General features: G+C 41.3%; 1 protein-coding gene across 1 annotated transcript in view; it reads left to right on the top strand.

Moving 5' to 3' along the window:
- Positions 1 to 20178, top strand: part of PSMD1 (proteasome 26S subunit, non-ATPase 1) — a 66772-nt gene extending 46594 nt beyond the window's left edge. The window contains exons 19-25 of the mRNA XM_053951482.1: positions 8121 to 8223; positions 12214 to 12383; positions 13501 to 13593; positions 14613 to 14705; positions 17008 to 17154; positions 18988 to 19142; positions 19966 to 20178. Coding sequence (XP_053807457.1) covers positions 8121 to 8223; positions 12214 to 12383; positions 13501 to 13593; positions 14613 to 14705; positions 17008 to 17154; positions 18988 to 19134 — 753 coding nt within the window. The 3' untranslated portion in view covers positions 19135 to 19142; positions 19966 to 20178. The remainder of the gene's footprint in view (positions 1 to 8120; positions 8224 to 12213; positions 12384 to 13500; positions 13594 to 14612; positions 14706 to 17007; positions 17155 to 18987; positions 19143 to 19965) is intronic.
- Positions 20179 to 20456: the final 278 nt, after the last annotated feature.

Here is a 20456-nt window from a genome sequence, read left to right as displayed (position 1 = left end):
AGGTGGGAAATTGTCTTGGGTGCCAAATCTTTAGAGCCTGGCACTGCACGTAAGCACTGGCAAGAGACTGCACATGCCTTGTAAAGAGCCAGAGCTGAATGTACAGTGGGAAGTTCCTGCTTGGATTAGAGCATGTGCTCTGAATGATGGGAACATGCCTGATGGATGGCAGCATTCTAACTCTGGGCACTACAAGAATAAATGCTCTTCTTTAAAAAGGTCTCAAAGCATCTTGTAATGATAGGAAAGTGACTGTAAAGACATTGGTTTTGATGATACTAAGCTTAGTTTTGGATGTGGTCATGCAGAGAGGTCCTGTTAGAACAATGTTTCCTTTGTAGCTCATTTTTCAGGTGAAACAACTTCAGAACTTTCAGAACTGGCTTAGTGAGTTTATAACAAATACTCCATATTTTAATGGAGTTTCCTGCTCATAAGGTGAAAAGGGCTGCATATGCTGTCTTTAGCTTTTAAAAGTAGGTTCCCTGTGAGTGTGTGGCAGGTGATGATATGCAAACATTTGTACAGACTAAAAGTCCACATTGGAGAAGCTCTGAGGTTCCACATTTCACCTGCTCTGGTGAGTGCTGAGGCAGAGCAGTAGCTGGTACTTTGCTATTCATCTGCTGCATACTGGTTGCTTTTATTGATGACATTTTAGAAATTGAACTGTGATAAAAACAGACACCTTTTTACTGCATTTGGATGGGAAGAGGGAAAAAAGCCTCTGTCCAGTGGAAAATTTTACTTGGGAAAGTCAGAGAAGGTAATCTACAAATGCATGTATTTGGGTATTTCTAAGTCATGGAACACGAAAATTTGTTGGCAGACAATTTGTTCCTTCAAATTATTTTAAAAAATGAAAGAAAAATGTTAGTTTTCACTGAGCAGAATCTGGGAATGTTGTTTGTATTACCAGAATTGTAGTTCAAGTGAATAAGCCAAGAATTAGTTCACTTGAATAAGCCAGTGGAGAACACTAAATTTCTGTTGGATCCCCTTGTCTTCCAAGATAGAAAGTTTCTGTAATGTGAAGTTGAATTAGCTCTCTGTGGAAAAAAATTAATTGTTGTTTTTATTGTTTGTTCCTTGGTCAGGTGATTGGAATGCCAGGCCTCAATATAGGAGATCAGGTTTAATCATTCTGTGTTGCTCTAGTACTGGACAAATTATATATTAATTATATAATTATATATATATAATTATATAATTATATATATTATATTAATTATATATTATATATAAAATTATATAGCTCTCTTGTGCCTTGGTTTCCCACCAGAAAGAATTAAGGATTTATATATGAAAGGACATTATGAGGATTGATTAATTTTAGTTTGCAAAGCACCCTAATCCTCTTGAGATGGGAATTGTAGTCTCCTCTGAATCAGTCAGCCATCCTAAAACATGAGTCACTTGCTGAGTCTGCCTGTTGGAGTTTCTGGCTTTTTGAGATGATAGGTGAAAGACTCTGTTTGTCCTAAAGAAAAATGTGGGTAGGAAAATATCTAGTGAAAACACAGATTATTTGAGGTGTGTAATAAGGCAGATTTCTTTTCCCAAAGAGGCCTGGAAACCTTGACTTCCAAGTCATGTGTGATACTTCTGCTTGATAAAAGCAGGTGGTTAAAATAGTTGGCTAGCAAATACAGGATGAGATATGTAGTTTGGGAGTCAGTTGCTTGTTTAAAAATGGGGCCAGAAACTGAAACAGCTTGATGCCAAATTATTGCCTGATATAGATACAGAAGGCAATTAATTGTCTAGTCAAAGAAGCACTACAGATATTAAAAAACAAACAGAAACAAAATTCCAGATTAATAAATAATACCTGGAATATTCTGCCAATTCAGGAACTAAGCACAGAATACACAAATTTTGATTTTTAAAAATACCCCAAAAGTTGGTTATAACCATTATTGTTTCTTGCTCAAAAGTAAAAGAAATATTTTGAGGGATATGCTTCCAATTAAGTTATTATCCATGGGAAACTTTTTTTGGAGCTCTCTGCCAATCTGAAAAAATTACTTAACTCTCATGTGATGGAATGGAGGTCTTCAGAAAAGGAGCCATTTTTAGATTGCCAGGACATATTTTGATCTGATTAGATTCCTGAGTGACATGCTGGACACTGTGTGCCAAAGGGTCTGACTTGATGGATGTGGGTATTTGAATTGCTGAATATGCACCTAGGAAGAGGAGTGTGATGGTTCTTGTGTCCCACAAGCTGTATAGTCTTGATGGAGTTACAGAGAAACTAAATTTTATGTATCATCTCTCTGCTTCTAAATACTTGGTGATGCTTGGCATGTGAAAGATGGCAGTTTTAGTTAAGATTGTGTCATAGAGCCTGGCCAGCTTCCTGTCATTGCTGCTCAGTTTTGTCTCTTCTGGGATTTTATATATTTTTTTGGTTAACTTATTATTAGTGAGCTTTGGGTTAGAAATACTTTCAATTCTCTGATGATCATTTGGGGAAGATGGTAGCAAACAATCTTCCTTAAATAGTTCAGGATTTTTTTGGGAATAAATGTTGTCAGAGTTTTGAGAACTGAGCATTGCAACACCAAAATGCCAGGAATAAACAGAAGTTTAAGAATCAAAGTGTTTTGGTTTTTAAAAGCCATTTTTATTGTGAGAAAAGGGTAGATGTATGCCTTTGAATTAACTACATTGTGATCTTCCCTTTGTGTTCATCCTCCTCTTTGTTGTGCTCAGTCTTTGTTTAAATGAATAATTCAAAGAATTTAAATAGTTTAAATAAAGGATTGTGAAATAAAGAATTGTAATTACATGAACTCCTTGAACTTGCAAGTTACTTAAGGGCCAAAAAGGGATAGCAGGAGTAAAGGGGGTTTGGTCTCTTTGGAGTTGAAACAATTCCTCCATGTGCAGCCAATGTGATTTTTCCTGACCTCTGTTGATAGATTTAAGAACCATATTAGTGCCAGATATAAAATATTAACAAGTTTATTTTGTGAAATGGAATCCTAAATTACAATGTGATGAGGTCATCATAACAGAAATCAATGACAACTTCAGGATATGTTTGCAACTTGCAGGGCAATTAAGTCAGCAGTTTTGGAGACAAACTACATGTTGAACTACTTGAAAAAGTAAATTCAATTGCTGGTTTTGTGTTAGGATAGTCATCTTGGCAAAATGAGACAATAATAAACAAGGTCAAGCCTTTTCTTTCATTCTCCTTCAGTCATAATGGCCTTTTTCTCCATCTTCCTTCAATCATATTGGCCTGTTGTCCTTAAGATGTGAAGAAACCAGGACCAGATTGCTGTTGGGATTTTTTTTTTCCCCATTTAGATGAAATGCTAGGACTTGCTAGGGTGCAAGAATGATTTTGCAATATTCTGGTAGCACCTTTACTTTATGAAAACCCACTACTGTGAGATGCTTCTGCTCACTCCTTCAAGAAGGCAAGTGTATGAATAACTTCATCTTTTGAAGAAGATAGATACAACATGCAAACAGTTGAAAACCTATTTTATTATAATTTATTAATGCTCTTGTTCTTAAGAGCTTGCATTTGCCAGAAGCATTGTGCACATCACCTGCCAATATTTCCTGTAATTAACTCTTTATAAAATCTTGTTCTTGACAATCTCCTGGGCTTCATGTGCATGAATATTGACTGGTGGAGGGAGAAGTGGTAAATAGCCTGATAAATGACAGCCCTTGGTGGCAGGGAATGGTGCTGTATCCTTCTCATATCTCAAAGTCTCTGTTGTTTCCTCACTGTTTCCAAGGTTCTGTGTTTGGCTTCATTTGAACTCAGTGCCATGTCATTTTGGCCAGCACTAGTTATCAGAATGGGGTGTGTGTTTTATTAGAAAGATGAAATGAGTCATTGTCTACATTTTAGTGTTCCTTCTGGAAGCTGCCCAAATAAATTTCTAGGTAGCATTTCCAAATGCTGTAGAATTTTTGAAGTGCTTGAAGACTTCAAGGGAGAAACAAAGCTTGTGGGTTTCATAGCATATTAAATAAACTTACACAGTAGTTTGGGTTGTGCTTGTTGCTGTGGTTGGAAGGAAAAATAATAGCAGATAAAAAGGGCTTTACTAGACAAACTCTGGTAGGTTTTGCTTCAACAGCTTAAGAAATGGCTGGCTGTTGACATCTTGCTCCATTTTGTAGGAGGTGAGTACCCCAGCACCTTCTCCCAAGAGGTGGAGCATTGGCTCCATGTGAGGTTAATACCTTCCTGAACTGCTGCAGCCAGAGCTGCCAAAGCAGGCTTTCCCCTGCAGCAAGGAATGTTTTCAGCTGGGACCGGATCCAGTCAAAATTCCCATTCCTGTAAAGCATTTGCTTTGTAGGAACAGCCTGAACAAGCATGTGGGCCTGTTATGCCTTTGAGTGTTGAGACCTTTAGTCTCAATTCTTGGTCTGGGTTGGCCTGGCCCCTAAGTCTGAGCAGGATAGTCTCTCACCCTTTCATAGAACAATTTTGCTTCCATTGACTTTAAACTCTGGAAAGGGCACACTTACTTAGTGTCCAGGCCTGGCAGTGATCCATGGCTCACAATGCACAGGTATGCAGAACTTATATGAACACAGAATGCTCTTGAGATGGAGTTACATATTTTGTATTTTTATAATAAATGACATAAGGACTGTTTCTACTGTAGCTGTCCAGTGCTTGTTCACTGAATGCCTGCTCTCAGTTGATCTGCTGTAACCTGTTGCTATCACCTGGAGAGGTGGCAGCTGATGTGCTCAGGTTGAGCAGCCAGGTTTTTGTCCTTGGTCCCTTGTCAGTGTCTCAGACACCTCACTGCCCTGCACAGGGTCCTGGTGCCAAAGCTGGCAGGTTCCTGCTGAGCTTGTTGCCTGGGTGTTCTGTTCATGTGCTCTGTTAATGTACATGTGAGTAGGAGCTGAGGAAGGTGTATTAGGGAAGAGGTGCTCACAGGGGCAGTGCACCATGACCAGGGAGGTGGATGATTTCCCTTTCTAGCCCTGTCTCACCTTCCCAAGTGAGGTGTTCCTGCCTTCTGTTGCAAGGGCTGCTCTGTCAGTTCAGACACCAGTGTGAACATCAGCAGTTCTGCTGAATGCCTTCTCACTCCACCCATAATTTAGTTCTCTAAAGATTTGATTACAGTGTAAATTCTGGATTACAGTCCACCAAATGAGCTTTGTAACATATGTCTGTTTTCATAAATATTCAAACCCAGAAGCTGAGCCCAGAGTCAAGGGAACGATGTACTCTAAACAGTGGCACTGGAATTCTGCTGCTCAGCTCAACAGACAAACAGTTTCACATGTTGCTTCTGTTTCTGTGTCTGTTCCAAATAATACCTGAAGGCTTAGGTTCACCTGGTCTGCATGTGGCTGCCTTTGAGGCCTTCTTCCAGGCTGCTAATGCAAAGTAAGGTGTTTTTCCAGTGTACTAAGAGGTCAGATGTAAGAAGCAAACCATTTACACTGAACATGTAAACCTCAGTGTAAGCTTTCATAAATAAAAATTGTGAGAGCTTGAAAAAGCATAAATGGAGTGAAGCAAGAGCAGAGTTTGGTCTGTATACCCAGAATAATCCCTGCATTGTGTGTGCAGTATCTTCCTGCCACACATCTGTCTGTGTGGCTGCCCTGATAATTTATGTTGTTCCTTTTTCTTAGTTTTAATAATTGCAAATTCACCTTCTTTAGGGGACTAATAACTAAAAACATTTTAATGCAAAAAGGAATTGATGAGTAGAGAACTAATATTAGCACACAAATTGTTGGACTTAGGCAGGAAAATGGAAGTAGCTGCTGTTTTCCCCTGACAGTTCTAATAAACGCATCCTGCTCTTCCAGAGAATTGTTTTGTTCAGCTTTGCTGCTGTTTAAAAGTGCTTGGTTGCTCTGGTGCTTCATGGTAGTGAGACTTTCCATTGGTGTGAAACAGTCATTTTAATGCAGTCCTATTTAGCAGGACAGGACTTGCTTGTATGAATGTTAATGTCTTCTGGTATCACAAAGTGGCTTAATCAGGTTAGATGCCATCAGTGCAGAATGAGTTGGGGTGACAGGTAGTATCACTGGGTTACTGGCTGAAGGAGTGAAGGCAGGGAAGATGTCACCTAGAGAGTGTCTGCTCATTTAGGACACATGTGTTTTAAGTGGTGTGATGTGTTACCCTGCATTGAAAACTTCTGCAGAAAGCGTGGTCTTACTCTGAAGTGTGCAGGGCTGCCAGGCAGTGCTGCAGCTCTTGGGTATAATGCTCATGGGTTGGAGAAATCTCTCTGTCTTTTGTTTCCACTGCAGATATTGGACATAATATCTGAAAGGTCTGGTCTCAACTTCTTACTGCTTCTGGTCAAAAATCCACATGTGAAATGCACTGCTAACATTGCCTTAGCTGAAGGATTATCTTGTGGCTCTGATGTGCTTTTACAGGGGAATCCAATCTTGTGCCTTGCTGAGAAACTCCTGCAGTGTGATTCATCCCCTCAGACAGCTCTTCATTCTGTTTCAAGATTTATTTTTTACCTCGATGAATCCCAGTTTAACAAAATGTTATTCTCAGCACAGTTCTCATGTCACTGACTCAGTTATATGAATGGATGTTTTTTCACAGGTGTGAAAGCTTTCTGCAAAGCTTTGAGATTCCCCAAGCAGGCCACATGTGGTAGGAGTGATGCCTGAAGGCTGCTCCTGGTGCTCTGTGCTGACCACCCTTGGCACAGCTCTGGAGCTCAGGGTGTCCTGCATGGATGGGGACCAGCAGTTTGCTGGGTGCTGTCCTGAGTGTCTTGGTCAGTGTTTAAGCCTCCATCCCAGGTACATTTACGCTCTGGGAACATCGGAGGCTGTGCCAAAGCCCCTTCCTAGTGCTAGTGTTGAAGCTTGGCCTGGTAGGACACGTGCCACTGAGCAAAGGTCACTGGTGTCCCTGGAGAGCACAAGCTTTTGGATGTGAGACGTGTCTGGGGATTGTCTGGTATTAAGGTGTTAAGCTTGGAAACTTCAGCTGTGTTTGCAATTCTTGAAACTGCTCGGTGTCTCTGGTGGCAGTGTCTGGCTCTACTGCCTTGAGCTAGAAGTTTGTCTTCTCCTTTGTGGCTGCAGATGTAGATAGAGTTTTGGAATACCAGGAACAAAGTGGGGAGTAGTGGGGAGAAGCTTGTTAAAGACATCTTGGAAGAATTCTATTCAAAAATGCCTCCTTTGCTTTTGAGAATGTCAAATGAAGGCTTAGTATGTAAAAAGAAAAAAAAAAGACAAAATGTCACATGCGTAGCTAGATTAAAATTAAAATTTAAAAAGAGATAAGACATGCTGTGGGTGTGATGTGGCTTCCCAGGTGTTGACTGGATTGCAGACTGGGATTTTCTGGTCTGCTTTTTCAACTACAAAAATTATACTTGAGCTATATTGTTGCTCCATTGCATATATTAAAAGACCTAAGTTATTAATTTATGGTAGAGCCCTAGATATTGCTGGATGTGGTACTGTTCTGTCTCTTCAATACTTGGTAAACCAGTGAAAGATGAAACTGTTCAAGGGAATGAGGATAACACAAGCAAAGATTTACCAGCTTCCTTTACTGTGTACTTAAGATATTGTGGTGAATATACCATGGCGTAAACTGTTACTTTATTAAATATTTTCTTTAATGATTCTCACTTAAAAGGCAGGAGTGCAGCAGCAAAATTTGCTGATGATGCCTCATAGGGGCATTATCAGTACAGCAGAAATATTGTGCAGGAATAATGGAAAAAGTTGGAGGTTTTCAGCAATAGGAAATGGAGGAAACTTATTACAGTGCAGTGTCAGTCACATAAGAACACAGAACAGTTCTTACTACAAACTCATCAATTGGTCTTTTATTCCAGTGACACCCTAGAGATTGTCAAGGTATTCCTATAAGGTTTGGAAAATGTGATTTGGAAATGCACATCCATCCTGAATATTTTAAAATCGGTATATGGATATCTTCAAGTGGGGAAAATCTCTGTAATACCAGTGGCTAAAGCTGTTAAAAATGCACATGTCATTGTAGGGTGCAGAAATTGAAGATGCTTCCACTAAAGATGGACTATTTGACTTGTGCAGTCAGTTTTATAATCTCTCTCTTTTTTTTTTTCTTTTTTATTATTTTTAACCAGGTCAGCCAGTTCAGGCAGCTCTATTCCAAAGTGATCAATGATAAGCATGATGATGTTATGGCAAAGTTTGGAGCAATCCTGGCACAAGGCATTTTGGATGCAGGTAATTCCACAAAAAGCTGCTAAAATTTCTTAAACTTGTTTCGTTGCAATCACTGTAACAGCAAATTTCATTTGGGAGATGGGGTACTGGTTTTATGCCTGTCATGTTGCAATAGCAAGAAATCTCAGTTTTCAAGGAATTTCAGCTCATTACAGAAACAGTAATTTTGTTTTGTAGTTTCAGCTTGTATCAGCCTGTTTCTGCTAGGAGAGACTCAGCTCAGTCCTTGGGGCTGAATTCATGTCCAGAAGTCTGGACAAATACAATATTTTTTCTCTAAATTTTTCTCTATTTTTTCTCTGTTTTGTCACCCTGAATGTTGATTTATTATAGCATGGTAGGTTGTTTCTTTATTTTTCTACATCATCACCTGCTCCAGAAATTCAGAAATCATGTGGTATCCAGTCCTAATATTTTTCTTTTTCTGTTAAAACTTTACATAGCCAGTTTTTAAAATCATATATAAGTATATATATATATATATCTTTAATAACTAGTTTTTGCTACTTTCATGATTATTAAAAGCAGTTGCACAAAGAAGGAAGCACAGTTAACTGCATCAGTGTATTTTCAGAAGACCCTGTTAGTTTCACAGACTACTGCTACCTTTTCCTAGCAAAGAAAACATCATTTCATGAATGTTAATGACTAAATGTTGAGTCAGGAAGAGGATTCTCTAAGGCCATCAGCATTTCACAAGGGCTAAGTTGCAGGGCCTATTAAGGACAGTTTCTATAAGCAAAGAGGACAGACAATGTTTTGAATTTTTCCTTCTGCTGAGGTAACATTTGTACAGTGCTGTGTCTGCCAGTGGCACCTCTTCTGCAAGTTTCCAAACACAATTTCTCCCATCTGGTCTCTTGTACTGAGGCCTTCTCTTGCCATGCACCTCCTTATCCCCTGTAATAGGCAGAAACAAGCTGGTTTTTCCTGTACTCTTGAGATCAAGATTAATCCTGAAGGCCACAAGCAAAGGAGCCTCAGAATTTGTCTCTGTGCTGTGGCTCAGGCACAGCACCCTGCGGTGTGGGTGTGGGAAACCTCTGCATCTCCAGGCTGTGCCATGGGGGAGAAGAACGTGGTGCTGCCTGCACCTATCTCATGGAAGCAGGTTTAAAAAGCTTCCCTGCTGGCCATGTCAGGCTGCTCTGTCACAGATGACCAGGCCTGCTCAGTAACAGGCACCACCTTCCTGCCTCCTGGGTGCCCCTCCTGGAGCTCAGGCTGAGCAATGTTCTTGGCACGAAGCTCTTAGAATAATTTTGGTCGTTCCCGTACTCACTTGGTTGCTGGGAAGCCAGAAACTAGCTGGCTCTGGGATTTTTCTCTCAGCAGTACAGACCTGTTTTGAATTCTGACCCTTAAGATTAAATCATAAAAATACAACTAAAACCTTATTTGCTTCCTGTGTCACCCATGTATTGTATAATGATTTGGAAACCAGAAATGTCCCGTTTTAATAAACTTTGTGGGAATTTGTGCCAACTGTAACCTCTTTTTCTTGCTGAGAGACTCAGGGAAGGCTGTGAACTCCTTTTCTTAACCTATTGCCCCTTTCATTAGAGCCTCCTAAAAGAAAAAATTCTTTTTATCCCTCCTATACAACTGAAAGTACTTATCTGAAACAATGAGTTATAGAATTTAATTATTGCCAGGAAGAAAATGTTCTTTGTGTTATCTGCCACAGCTGGGGCAATTGAATTCAGTTTTATGTTGTCTCTTTTTCTGTGGGGTGAGGAGAAAAGCCTAATTCTCTTCCAATGATAGGGTTTGATTAGAAGTGCAAGATTTCTAGTGTATGCCTGGGAAATGATGCACTGGAGGTGGGATTTTTGCTCTGACCATGAGGCAGCCATTTAGGCTGGTAGTTTAATGGAAGGAGTGGGGTACCCTGGGAGCACTGAAGTGGAAATGAAGAATTTGGTCTTTACAATTGCTGGGGCATTGAAAAATTTGATCATTGCCATTGCTGGGGCATTGATAAGCCCCAGCAGCAATATTTTTCTCTAATAAAATAAGAAAAAAGTAGACACTAAATTTAACTTAGTACTTGGTGTTTTTCCCAACCCCCCCTTGCCCACTGGCACTGTGAATTTTGGGAGATGGACCTTACAGTACAAGGATCCCTGAAATTTTTTCTTTAGTGTTTTTTGAATTTTTTTTCCAGGCATCATATTACAGCTTTTATTCATCCAGCCAAAATCTGGAATGTGTTCCCTTCCAGGCAGTCAGGACTGCTATTTAATCATGAAGATAAATCACAATTGTGCAGTATTAGGTCTCCCCACCTTTCCTTCTCCCTGCAAAATCCTGGGAGTGAGGGTGGATTGTTTGTGGGTATAAAACAACAGAAAAAAGTAGCATGACAGCATCTTTTGAATATTAAATCTGTTGCTCATTCAGGAGATTCCAGAGATTGGTTAATTCTAGTTTTTTTGTGAATTATAGGTTAAAATTCTGAAAATTAAAGTGCAAAAGTTTTATAAAGTCCAATTAAGCTGCTTGTGCAACATTCACTGGGCTGCATGATTCAGAATATCTGCTGATAACCAGGGCCTGGTCCTTACAGGGTGATGCAGTAAAATAAAGTTCAAAGTGAAGATGGAGGAGAAGACCAGAAATATGAGTGTGCAGTGCTTGACGTGTTTAAGGATAGCACAAGACCTCAGGCAGTCCCCCCACAGTGCTGTGGCAAATTCAGATGAAAGGGCAAGAGATTGCTATCAGAGAAAATACTAAGCAGCAGAGAAGACCTAGCAGTAGAAAAAGACAAGACCATATCTTTGTCTGGCTTCAAAGATGTAGCAGGAAGGAGTTTTCCTGTCAAACAGCAGGAGATCTATTGCTGCCACAAAAGGAAGAGGAAGGAGATAGAATGTAGGCAGAGCATCCTACAGGAGGGCATTTAAATGTCCCAGCTTCCACTGCCTCTGCTGGGACAAACCCTGACAGATACCCGAGATGAAAGTACTGCTTCAGTCAGGGCTTTCATTAGTTTTGGCAGCAAAAGAGAATTCTGTTTGTCTTTAAAACTCAGCCAGCTCCATTGCTGTCTGGCCCTGCCTGAGGTGGCTGTTTGTGTGAGCCTGGGAAAAGCTACTCCAGTTTGGGATTTTCAGCTACAAAGTGGCCTGAAGAGTGGGTGTTTGTGCTTTGACAAAGTTAACCTCCCTGTACCAGGTCTTGTCAGCGGTAATGGACTTGCCTGGTGCCCTCTTCAACTCAATGCACTGTGTTTATCAGCAGACAGAAGATCAGATTAACACTTTCTCACTCTGTCTGCAAGTCTAGTCAATTTTGTTTCTAGCTGGATGTTTCTGCACTACATCAACATATGGAGTTGTTTGGGTTTCTGCTTTGCAAGTACAAATCTAAGACTTGGTTGTCTGGCAGAGATGTAATTTTTCTGCAAAGGCTGCAGGAGCTTGTCTCTGTGCAGCCTAGATTGATAATGTCTAGAAACAACTTCTGAAGTTGCTGCTGCTTACATTTTTTTTCCTACTGATATGGTGTAGGATAAAAACCTAGGCATATTTCTTCTGAATAACTGATAGTTCAGGGAGGCAGTTGCAGAAAGAAAAGTTTCTATATGCTCGGCTATATATGTACTGTGTTCCTCCTGAGCCTTGTCTTGGGGATCATTTAGATGCTGTGTTTTAAAACTCTTTATGGCAAAAGTTTGCCTTTTTCTCCCCCTCTCACTGCCTGTTCTTTTGTCTAACTTGTATCCTGGCAAAATGAGCATGGAAGAAGGGCTGTACTCCCTGATTGTTTGGGTACTGTAGAGCAGTGCGGTCTCTGTGCTGTACATCTGTTTTACTGAGTAAGCTGAGCTCACAATAAAGGAGGGAGATGTGTTCCAGAGGAGGAAACTGGCAGCACTGTGGCCTGTGCAGGCCTTTGACAGCAACTGTTCGAGATTCATTGCTCAGGTGTCTTTGTGGTGTACCCAGGAATGAATAATTCACTGACTTTTATGATTCCTTACAGGGGGCCATAATGTAACCATTTCACTGCAGTCGAGGACAGGACATACGCACATGCCTTCTGTGGTGGGGGTTTTGGTCTTCACCCAGTTTTGGTTCTGGTTCCCTCTGTCACACTTTTTGTCACTGGCGTTCACCCCAACCTGTGTCATTGGCCTTAACAAGGATCTTAAGGTATGTAACAAGAAGAGAGAAGAGACTGAAAATTTGCTTGGAATATTCGAGTGGTCTGCAAGGCATGTTCATGGATTTGTTGATATCCTTTGCATGTTTGACTTGTTTGTGCCAGAAAAGGTACTAACTGGAAGAAATCTGAAAAACAGGCTTCAATTGCAGAGCTGATGGTGGGAATGGGAACAAGAAAAATGTAGAGAGCAGACACTGACCTCTTTACTTCATAGTAGCTTAAAAAGAAAGGAACTCTAAATAGAGTATTTTGGCAGAGGCCAGCTCATTATCACTCTTGCAGGTCAGGGTTATTTTTTTAAAAAGTGTGTTGCCCCCCTGGCCTCCCAGATAAATTATGTGATGTTCTCCCCTAGGAAAGCTAGCAGTGGGAGAAGAGGATTTGTTTGGATTCCTTGGGGACTAAACATTAAACTGAGCAGCCATGGGTACTGCACTTTCCTTGTGCATCTGTACTTCCAGCTGTCAGCTGTGGTACAGCCCCTGTAAGCTGTGTACCATGCTGGGTCTCCTGTGCTGAAGAACTAAGCTAGGAAGTTCCACGGAAAAGTTTCTGGATGTGGCAACATGGGGGTGTTTAAGAACTTAGATTGGCTATCAAAAGATGCTTTCTACCCTTGCTTAGGCAGCCAAGAGTAAGAGAATGTGTGTCACTGGCAACTCACCCCCAAATGTACAGTCCTTTGGCAGGAAGGGAATGTCAGTGCTTGGTTTGCCCTCGCGTGCATTGACAAAGCAGATCTTCACTTAGATCTTAAACCAATTTTGTGTTAATACACACAAACACAGCAACAACATCAAAACCACAAAAGCTTTGAAGCCATGAAAACAAAGCATGGTGTGAATAGGATAGAGTGTATGGAGAGGGCTAGGAGAGCTTGCCAGAGTCAAATTATAGAATAATTAAATAACATTGTTCTAGTTGAACCGCTGCCACTGATAACAGTTTCTCAGCTTCCGGAGAGGGAGAAGGGGAAGCTTATATTATTTAGAGGATCTGTGTTTGCCTCTGCTGGAAGGAAAATGAAGCTAAAGTAATTATTCTGCTGTGGATTTTCCCCCTGCTTTTCTAGTTTCTAACATTGTTTTAAACTCTTTGTCTTAGATGCCAAAAGTCCAGTACAAGTCCAACTGTAAGCCGTCCACATTTGCCTACCCCCCACCTCTTGAGGTACCAAAGGAAAAGGAGAAAGAAAAGGTATTTGAGCTGGCTTTCTGTGTAAAGACTAACCTCTTCTCCCTCCTAGTATAAACATTGACTTTGGTGGTACTACTAGGGAATCTAAAGAACAAAGGAAAAAATGGCAGGTGCTGCAGTCTCTGAAAGAGAATTCTAGGTAAATTTTCCTGCTGTGCCTGGGACTGTTGATTGTGGCATACAAGTACTTTGCTACTGAATTGCTGCAACCTCCCTTGTCTGAAGTGGTCAAGCAGAAGTATTGAATAAAAAACCTGCTTTCCATGCCCTACTGACTTGTATGTACAGCACCCAGCACAGCAGGGTCCTTTTCTGTGACTTGAGCTCCAAAATGCTGCTCCAGTGCAACTATTGAAAATATTAGGTGAGACACTTCTCAAATAATCCCATATGGAAGGAGCAGTGGGCCCATGAGCTAGAATAATACCTGTCAGCTCCATGGATTGCAAAAAGGTGAGTGTGGCACTGAGAATATCTCGGTATTGAAAAGAAGATGAGACCTGTGGGGTCACAAGTGGGACAATAGTGGAAGCAATTTGTCTCCTGGCACAGGATGGTAAAAGCTGTTGAGCAGAGCACAGCAGCAGGCAGAGCAGCCCTTAGGGAGCAATTGTGGAGCAATGGAGACCTCAGGCATGTCATGCTGATGAATGACATGGTGTGAAAACTGTAAAACATCTTACCAGAATTGAATGCTGGACAGGACAGATTTCCAGGCCACTGAGGAATCCAGAAATTAACTCTGATGAAAGGCAAAGCTCACTGCTTATAGCTGATTTCTTGCTTTTCAATAGGATGTGAATTGGACAAATCTTTTCTCTTTAAACTTCCCTGGTCAAAAGTTAAAATGTGCCAAGAGCCCACATTTATTCCCACATTGCTGTGTGACAAGTGCTGTTGCTCCCTGACCCTCTCAGAAAGTTTCTGCCATTTGTTCCCAAAAGACTCCAGCCTAGGGGGCTGAAACTCAGTATACTGTGTTGGGTCACACTGAATGCCTCATCTGTTGCCATATTCAGGTTTCCACTGCTGTGCTGTCCATCACTGCAAAAGCCAAGAAGAAGGAAAAGGAAAAGGAGAAAGAGAAGAAGGAAGAGGAAAAGATGGAAGTGGTGGGTGCACACATTGAAACTTAAATGTCTTCTTCCCCCCGCACCCTTATAAATGTGGAAGTTGTGTCATGAAAGTTGACACCCACTTACCTCTGTCCTCTTGCCACCTGTGTTATGAGCAAAGCACTGACACACATTGCTGCAGACACTGGTTAGCACCTTTAGTCTGTGTGTGCACTGTTAAAAGCAAGAGTGCTTGCTTTTATTAATTGTGAATCTGTTATTTCTGACAAATAAATCTTCCTTGGTGTCGTTAAGTAACTGACTTCCTTAAAGGCAAAAGCTTGTTTTTACAGGTTTTTGTGCCTTTAACTGCATGAACCTTATTGAGTATTATTTCATTACCTGCTGGTTTTAGACGCAGAGGAATTTTCTCTCTTATCCAAGTAATTTTCTTACTAATGCACAAAAGGCTTAGTAATTTCACATCCTTGGGACCCCTGATGTTTTAAAAAGAAGTGTTGCAGCAGTTGCTTGATCATGTCTAATTCACCTTGAGAGCACTGAAGAGTTTAAACATTCTGGTTTTGCACATGCTTAACCTCCTATTCTGAAATGTTCACCTTTTTGGCAGCAGTCTCTTATGTGCTTTGCCCATCTATAAAAATGCCAAACATTTATCCACACCCAGCTCAGAACCAGCTGAGGTTTGAGCACAGGTTCCATATGCTGCTCAGTAGTTATGGTGATTGCTTTGGTCCTCTGATGATTTCTTTCAGCTCATAGACCTGACAATGGAAATTGTCATCCTCATTTGTGAATAATGTGTCATCCTGGAGCAAGCTGAGTAATGGGGAAATGAATCTTTGGTGGTTGCTGTAATTTGGTAGACATATGGCAGCTAAAATTCTTGCAGTAGTGACAAAAGACCCTTTCTTTTGTGCCCTGCTCATAAATGGAAATATTCCAAGAACAACTGTAAAGCTGAAAGTGCATTGTGGACCCATAGAATTCTTTAGGTTTGAAAGACCTCTAAGTCCAATTTAACCCCAGAAATGACAAGGTCACCACCAAACCACATCCCTGAGAGTCATATCTATGCATCTTTTAAATACCACCAAAGATGGTGACTCCACCACTCCCCTGGGCAGCCTCTTCAAGTGCTTGACAATCTTTTTGAAGAAGAAATTTTTATTAAAACCCAACTTAAACCTCCCCTGGCACAACCTGAGGTCATTTCTTCTTGTCCTGTGTCTTGTTACCTAGGAGAATGACCCTCACTTATCTCCACCCCCTGTCAGTTCTATATAGTAAGCAAAATGTGCTGAATAGATGTATATTTCTTCTAAAATTGCTACAAGCTACATTTAAGTGCAGATGTTGAGAGGAAGCAATATATTAGAAAGGGTTCACATGTTGTGTCCATGTGTGTGGCCAGATTTTTGCAAGGTTTCTTTGGCTGAATTGAGCAGAAAACCAAGGATAGTAAACAGGGAGCTTGCTGCCACCTGCTGTGTTTGAGTTGAGTGTTTTGCTATTGTCCTAATGTTTTAGAGGTATCATTGCTTTCCCATTTCCCTCTTATGTCTGTTGTATGACTAGTAATCCATAGCTTCCAAAGGATCTGCACAGCAATGAGCAGCTGCTATGCCAGAGAAAGTCCTGTCTGCTGTTACAGGACGTGCTGTGCATTTAGTGGTGTTCCCAATAGTTTCCTATTGGTTGTTCCCATCTTTTCTGCATTTTTTTTTTTTGTTTGCTATTCAAATGTTTTTGAGCAAGAGGAGAAAAAATGACCCACCTTTTTAAGTATGTAAAGGGTGCTTGTTTTTTTCCTTCTGCTTTTTGCCTCTAGCTGCTGAGTCATTGATAAGGGAGGGATTCACTGTAATTCCCTAGCGAGTTGCTGAGGTAGAGTTATTTTGTGTGAACTGCTATCACTACCAGTACTGTGAAATGTCAGTGACAGCTTTATAGCTGCAAAAATACAAGGGCAGATTTTGGCAATTTTCATATGCTTGGTAATGATATTAAAGAATCTTCAGTTGTGACAAACAGTGGTGAGTGAGTGAGAAAAGGCAGGAGAAAGGGAAAGCAGAGGTTAAACTGTTCCACTGCTACCTCTCGCTGAACTTGCTTTCATCTGCAGCTGAGAGTGAGGCATTGCCTTGTCAAGAGCCCTTAGATCCATGCTGGCATTTTCTGTGCCAGCTGATAAATAAATATTAGCATGTTCCTCAGCAAAAGAATGGTTTCTCACCACACTTTGGAATTGCTGTCTGACTGTACAATACCCTGCTGAACTGTGAAAGGTTAGAGGTTACTGCTGAAATCATGTCGATCTTCTCTTCTCCCTCCACAGGATGAGAATGAAAAGAAGGATGAAAAAGAAAAGAAAAAAGAGCCTGAACCCAACTTCCAGCTTTTGGACAACCCAGCCAGAGTCATGCCTGCTCAGCTCAAAGTTCTCACTATGACAGAGAGCTGCCGGTACCAGCCTTTCAAACCAGTAAGTGTCACCTTCCCAGTCCATGTACTTAGCAGAGCATTCCCAGTGCTGGGCTTGTGTGGAAGGCCCAGAAGTTCTGTGTGTACATGAGAACTCACAGCTGGTGCAGCACTGGAATGTGCTGCAGAGATTTGCAGCTTTGCTGTTGTCGTGTTTCCTTTTATAAATGTCCCTCTCTGCAAATGATCACATGCAGTTCTAGCTGGGGTAAAGTCAGAGCTGCTGCAAACCTTTTCACCATGCTAATGCTGCTTTATTTTTCTTTCTTCTTGTACCTGTATGAAATGTGCAGCCTCAAAATCAATTGGACATACTCTTTGTATTAATGACATTGATGGGAACATAAAGACTGAGCCATGATCTTTAAAATAGGCTGAGAAGTTGTACAGGTTCAGTGACAAAGCAGTGAAATACATTAGAACTTGTGCTAGAGCTTTATTACCCTGCAGTGGAATTTATACCTACATGGAGGGCTTTTTTCACTGAACATATTTCCTATTGAGTTACATCTGGCTTTAGAAAAGCTCCTTCAGCTCCTGTAAACACAGAGAAGAGAGAGCATGTGATTGTCAGATGGAGAATGAAGAAGGTCTTTTAGCACTCAGCCCAAGGGGTAACTAACTTCTCTGTGAGATGCTCAGATATATTGCAAATCTGATAAGCTGGCTCCTGAACTGTAAATCTCCTGAGTCAAAGTCTTCTGTCCTTTATTTTTGTTCAAGAAATAACATGATTGACTTAACCCCATTTCCAGGATTACGCATGGGAAAATGGTGTTCAGTAGTAGTAATACTTTTTCCTGGAAAATAGTGATGTTTTTAATAAATGGATTTCCTGGAGTTCCATCAGCACATTGGAATTCTCTGTGCACTGCTCCCTTTTGAAATATCTCCTTTAGCAAAGCAGTGGAAGGGTTTTTTAGTTTCTACCCTTTAAAACGAGGTGACCCAACTGCTGTTTGGATTAGGAAGATCTGCTATGTGTTCCAATAAATGTCCACTCACTGAAATGTGTCTGTTTGCTTCAGTTTCAAAAGAAGCAGAGTCCATGGTGGGGGAGTTCAGTTTCCTGCCTTAAAGCCCCATAAATAGGTTTTGAAGAGAACAGAACAGTGCAGTTTTTGCTGGGATTAGGGTGTGTAACCAGGGAGCCTCTTGGAATGGAGCCGTTCTGGACCTTTGCTGTGCTTTGGGGAATGCCAGAGTAAAAGACCTCTTTGAAATGCTGTTTATAGCCTGAAATCCTGCTGTGGCCAAAGCCCTGATCCCAGCCAGGCGTGACACAGCACTGCCTCTTTGTGCCTTGTGTTTCACTCCCAGAGGTGTTTCAGCCTGCCAAGATGTTTGGTTGTGATCTTTATAATTAATTCCCCTTTGTTTTTGTGAGGTTCTGCTAATAGGATTCCTCACTCTGTGGAAACTGGTGATCAGATTAGTCTCTGTTTCAGAGAATCTCCTGGGATGCAGCTACACAGAGAGGCTTCACTAAGTATTGTAAACCTGAAAAGATGAGCCTTATAAAGCAATTACAGTTCAATTAGTTTTCATGTGGAAAGCCCCAGCCTGGGAATGGGGTAAAGCTGTGAATCCAGATGTCACTTTCTATTGAACTGAGACCTAGATAGAAGAAATATAAAAAGTAGCCTGGATAGACTCTACCTGTTCCACGCCCTTATCAGAGGCAGAGATTCAGGTGAGTGTCAGATGCTTTGCTTTCTGAAACTCATTCCTGCTGAGGAGTCTCATATGGCCTAGGATAGACTCTGTGGCCACAAACACTCCACCATGAGGCAGAGGCAAGCAGCCCTAAATGCTCATGGCACTTATCTTGCAGCTTTCCATTGGAGGCATCATCATCCTTAAGGACACCAGTGAGGATATGGAGGAGCTGGTTGAACCTGTGGCAGCTCATGGTCCGAAGATTGAGGAAGAAGAGCAAGAACCTGAACCACCAGAGCCCTTTGAGTACATTGATGATTAAGACCTGAGGTACAGTGTAGTGTGCAGAGTCACCTTTTTTAATCCCAGTGAATGAAAAGCCTCTTTGTACCAACTGAAGCAGTTACCAGCACTCAGCACTCTTGGTTTAGCTCTTTGACAGCTTCTGTGGCAGATTTAGAAACATGCTCTGTCCTAATTTTAAGAGTTTGACAGGTTAGAAGTCCACAAGTTCATTCTTTTTGGTCAGGCCTGACCAGTTGTACTGGATCTGCCCTCTAATCTGGCAGGCTTAACTACTCTTGAGTAGAGCCTGGCTGGGCAGAAAGCAGTGCAGGGGTCACAGGGACTAGTCAACTCCTGAAAGATGGTCCCAGAGGGGCAAGTAGTTTATATAACAAAGCTGTCATCTATTTGACCTCAGGGTGCCAGGATTTGTCAAAACAGAACTACTGTTCTGCTTCCTGGAGTTGCCTTGTCTTCCCAGCAGTTCTTAGCAGAATTTAAAGGCACTTCAGTAATGGGCTCTGTGATGCCCTCTGAGCCCAACATAATGCTAGTAGTAGATCTGTTTCAGACAATAAATGGTGCAGTTCTCAGGTTTCTTGGTTAAAGTGCCTGAATGGATATGCAAGTTTCTCACTGAGATGCAGAAATCCAGTTGCTTTATTTCCAAATATGGGCTGGCATGTCTCAGGGCTCCCACGAGCAGAGATTATGCACTTGAATTGGTGGATGGGCAGGAAAACAAACTCCTTGCTAAAAACTATAAATGTTGTGTCAGTGACAGGCTTGGGTGAGTGTGTGGGACAAACCACAAGAAGCCTTAATTAAAAGCATTTGATTTTCTGGTTTCTCTCTCTCTGTCCTCCAGGGTCATGTCATCTAAAGAAGACACGATCCTTGATATCAGAAAGACAGGCATGAAGACCTTCCTATTGAGATATGATGTTCAGTGCATGCAGCCCCAATCTGTGCTGAGCTGAAGCTGATAGTCCGTGTTTTATGGCTGAAGAACAGATATATGCTATTTAGTGTACTCTTTCACAAAACATTGTTTTGAAATAAATATATTAAAAACTCTTGACATAAAACTTGCTTAAAACAAAAAAAAAAAAAAAAAAAAAAAGGAAGCTAACAAGTTTTGCTGTCCCCAGATGTTAAAAACGGAACTCAAGTTGTGCATCCTTGTCCAGCAGAGCTTTATTGACTGCTCCTCTGTACAATCATCGGGATCTGTGCACACCTCTGCACTTGTTGAGGCTGAGCGAGGTCACAGCTGCAGCCCGGCCCAGCCATAGCACTGATGCCACAGAGGGCAGGTGTCTGCTTGCCAGCAGCTGCACAGATGAGGTCTGCTTCCAG

This window comes from Vidua chalybeata, chromosome 10 (genome assembly GCF_026979565.1).
Source record: "Vidua chalybeata isolate OUT-0048 chromosome 10, bVidCha1 merged haplotype, whole genome shotgun sequence".
Classification (NCBI taxonomy): domain Eukaryota; kingdom Metazoa; phylum Chordata; class Aves; order Passeriformes; family Viduidae; genus Vidua; species Vidua chalybeata.
Note: the sequence above shows the minus strand (reverse complement) of the source record. Positions and strands in the feature narration are given on the sequence as shown.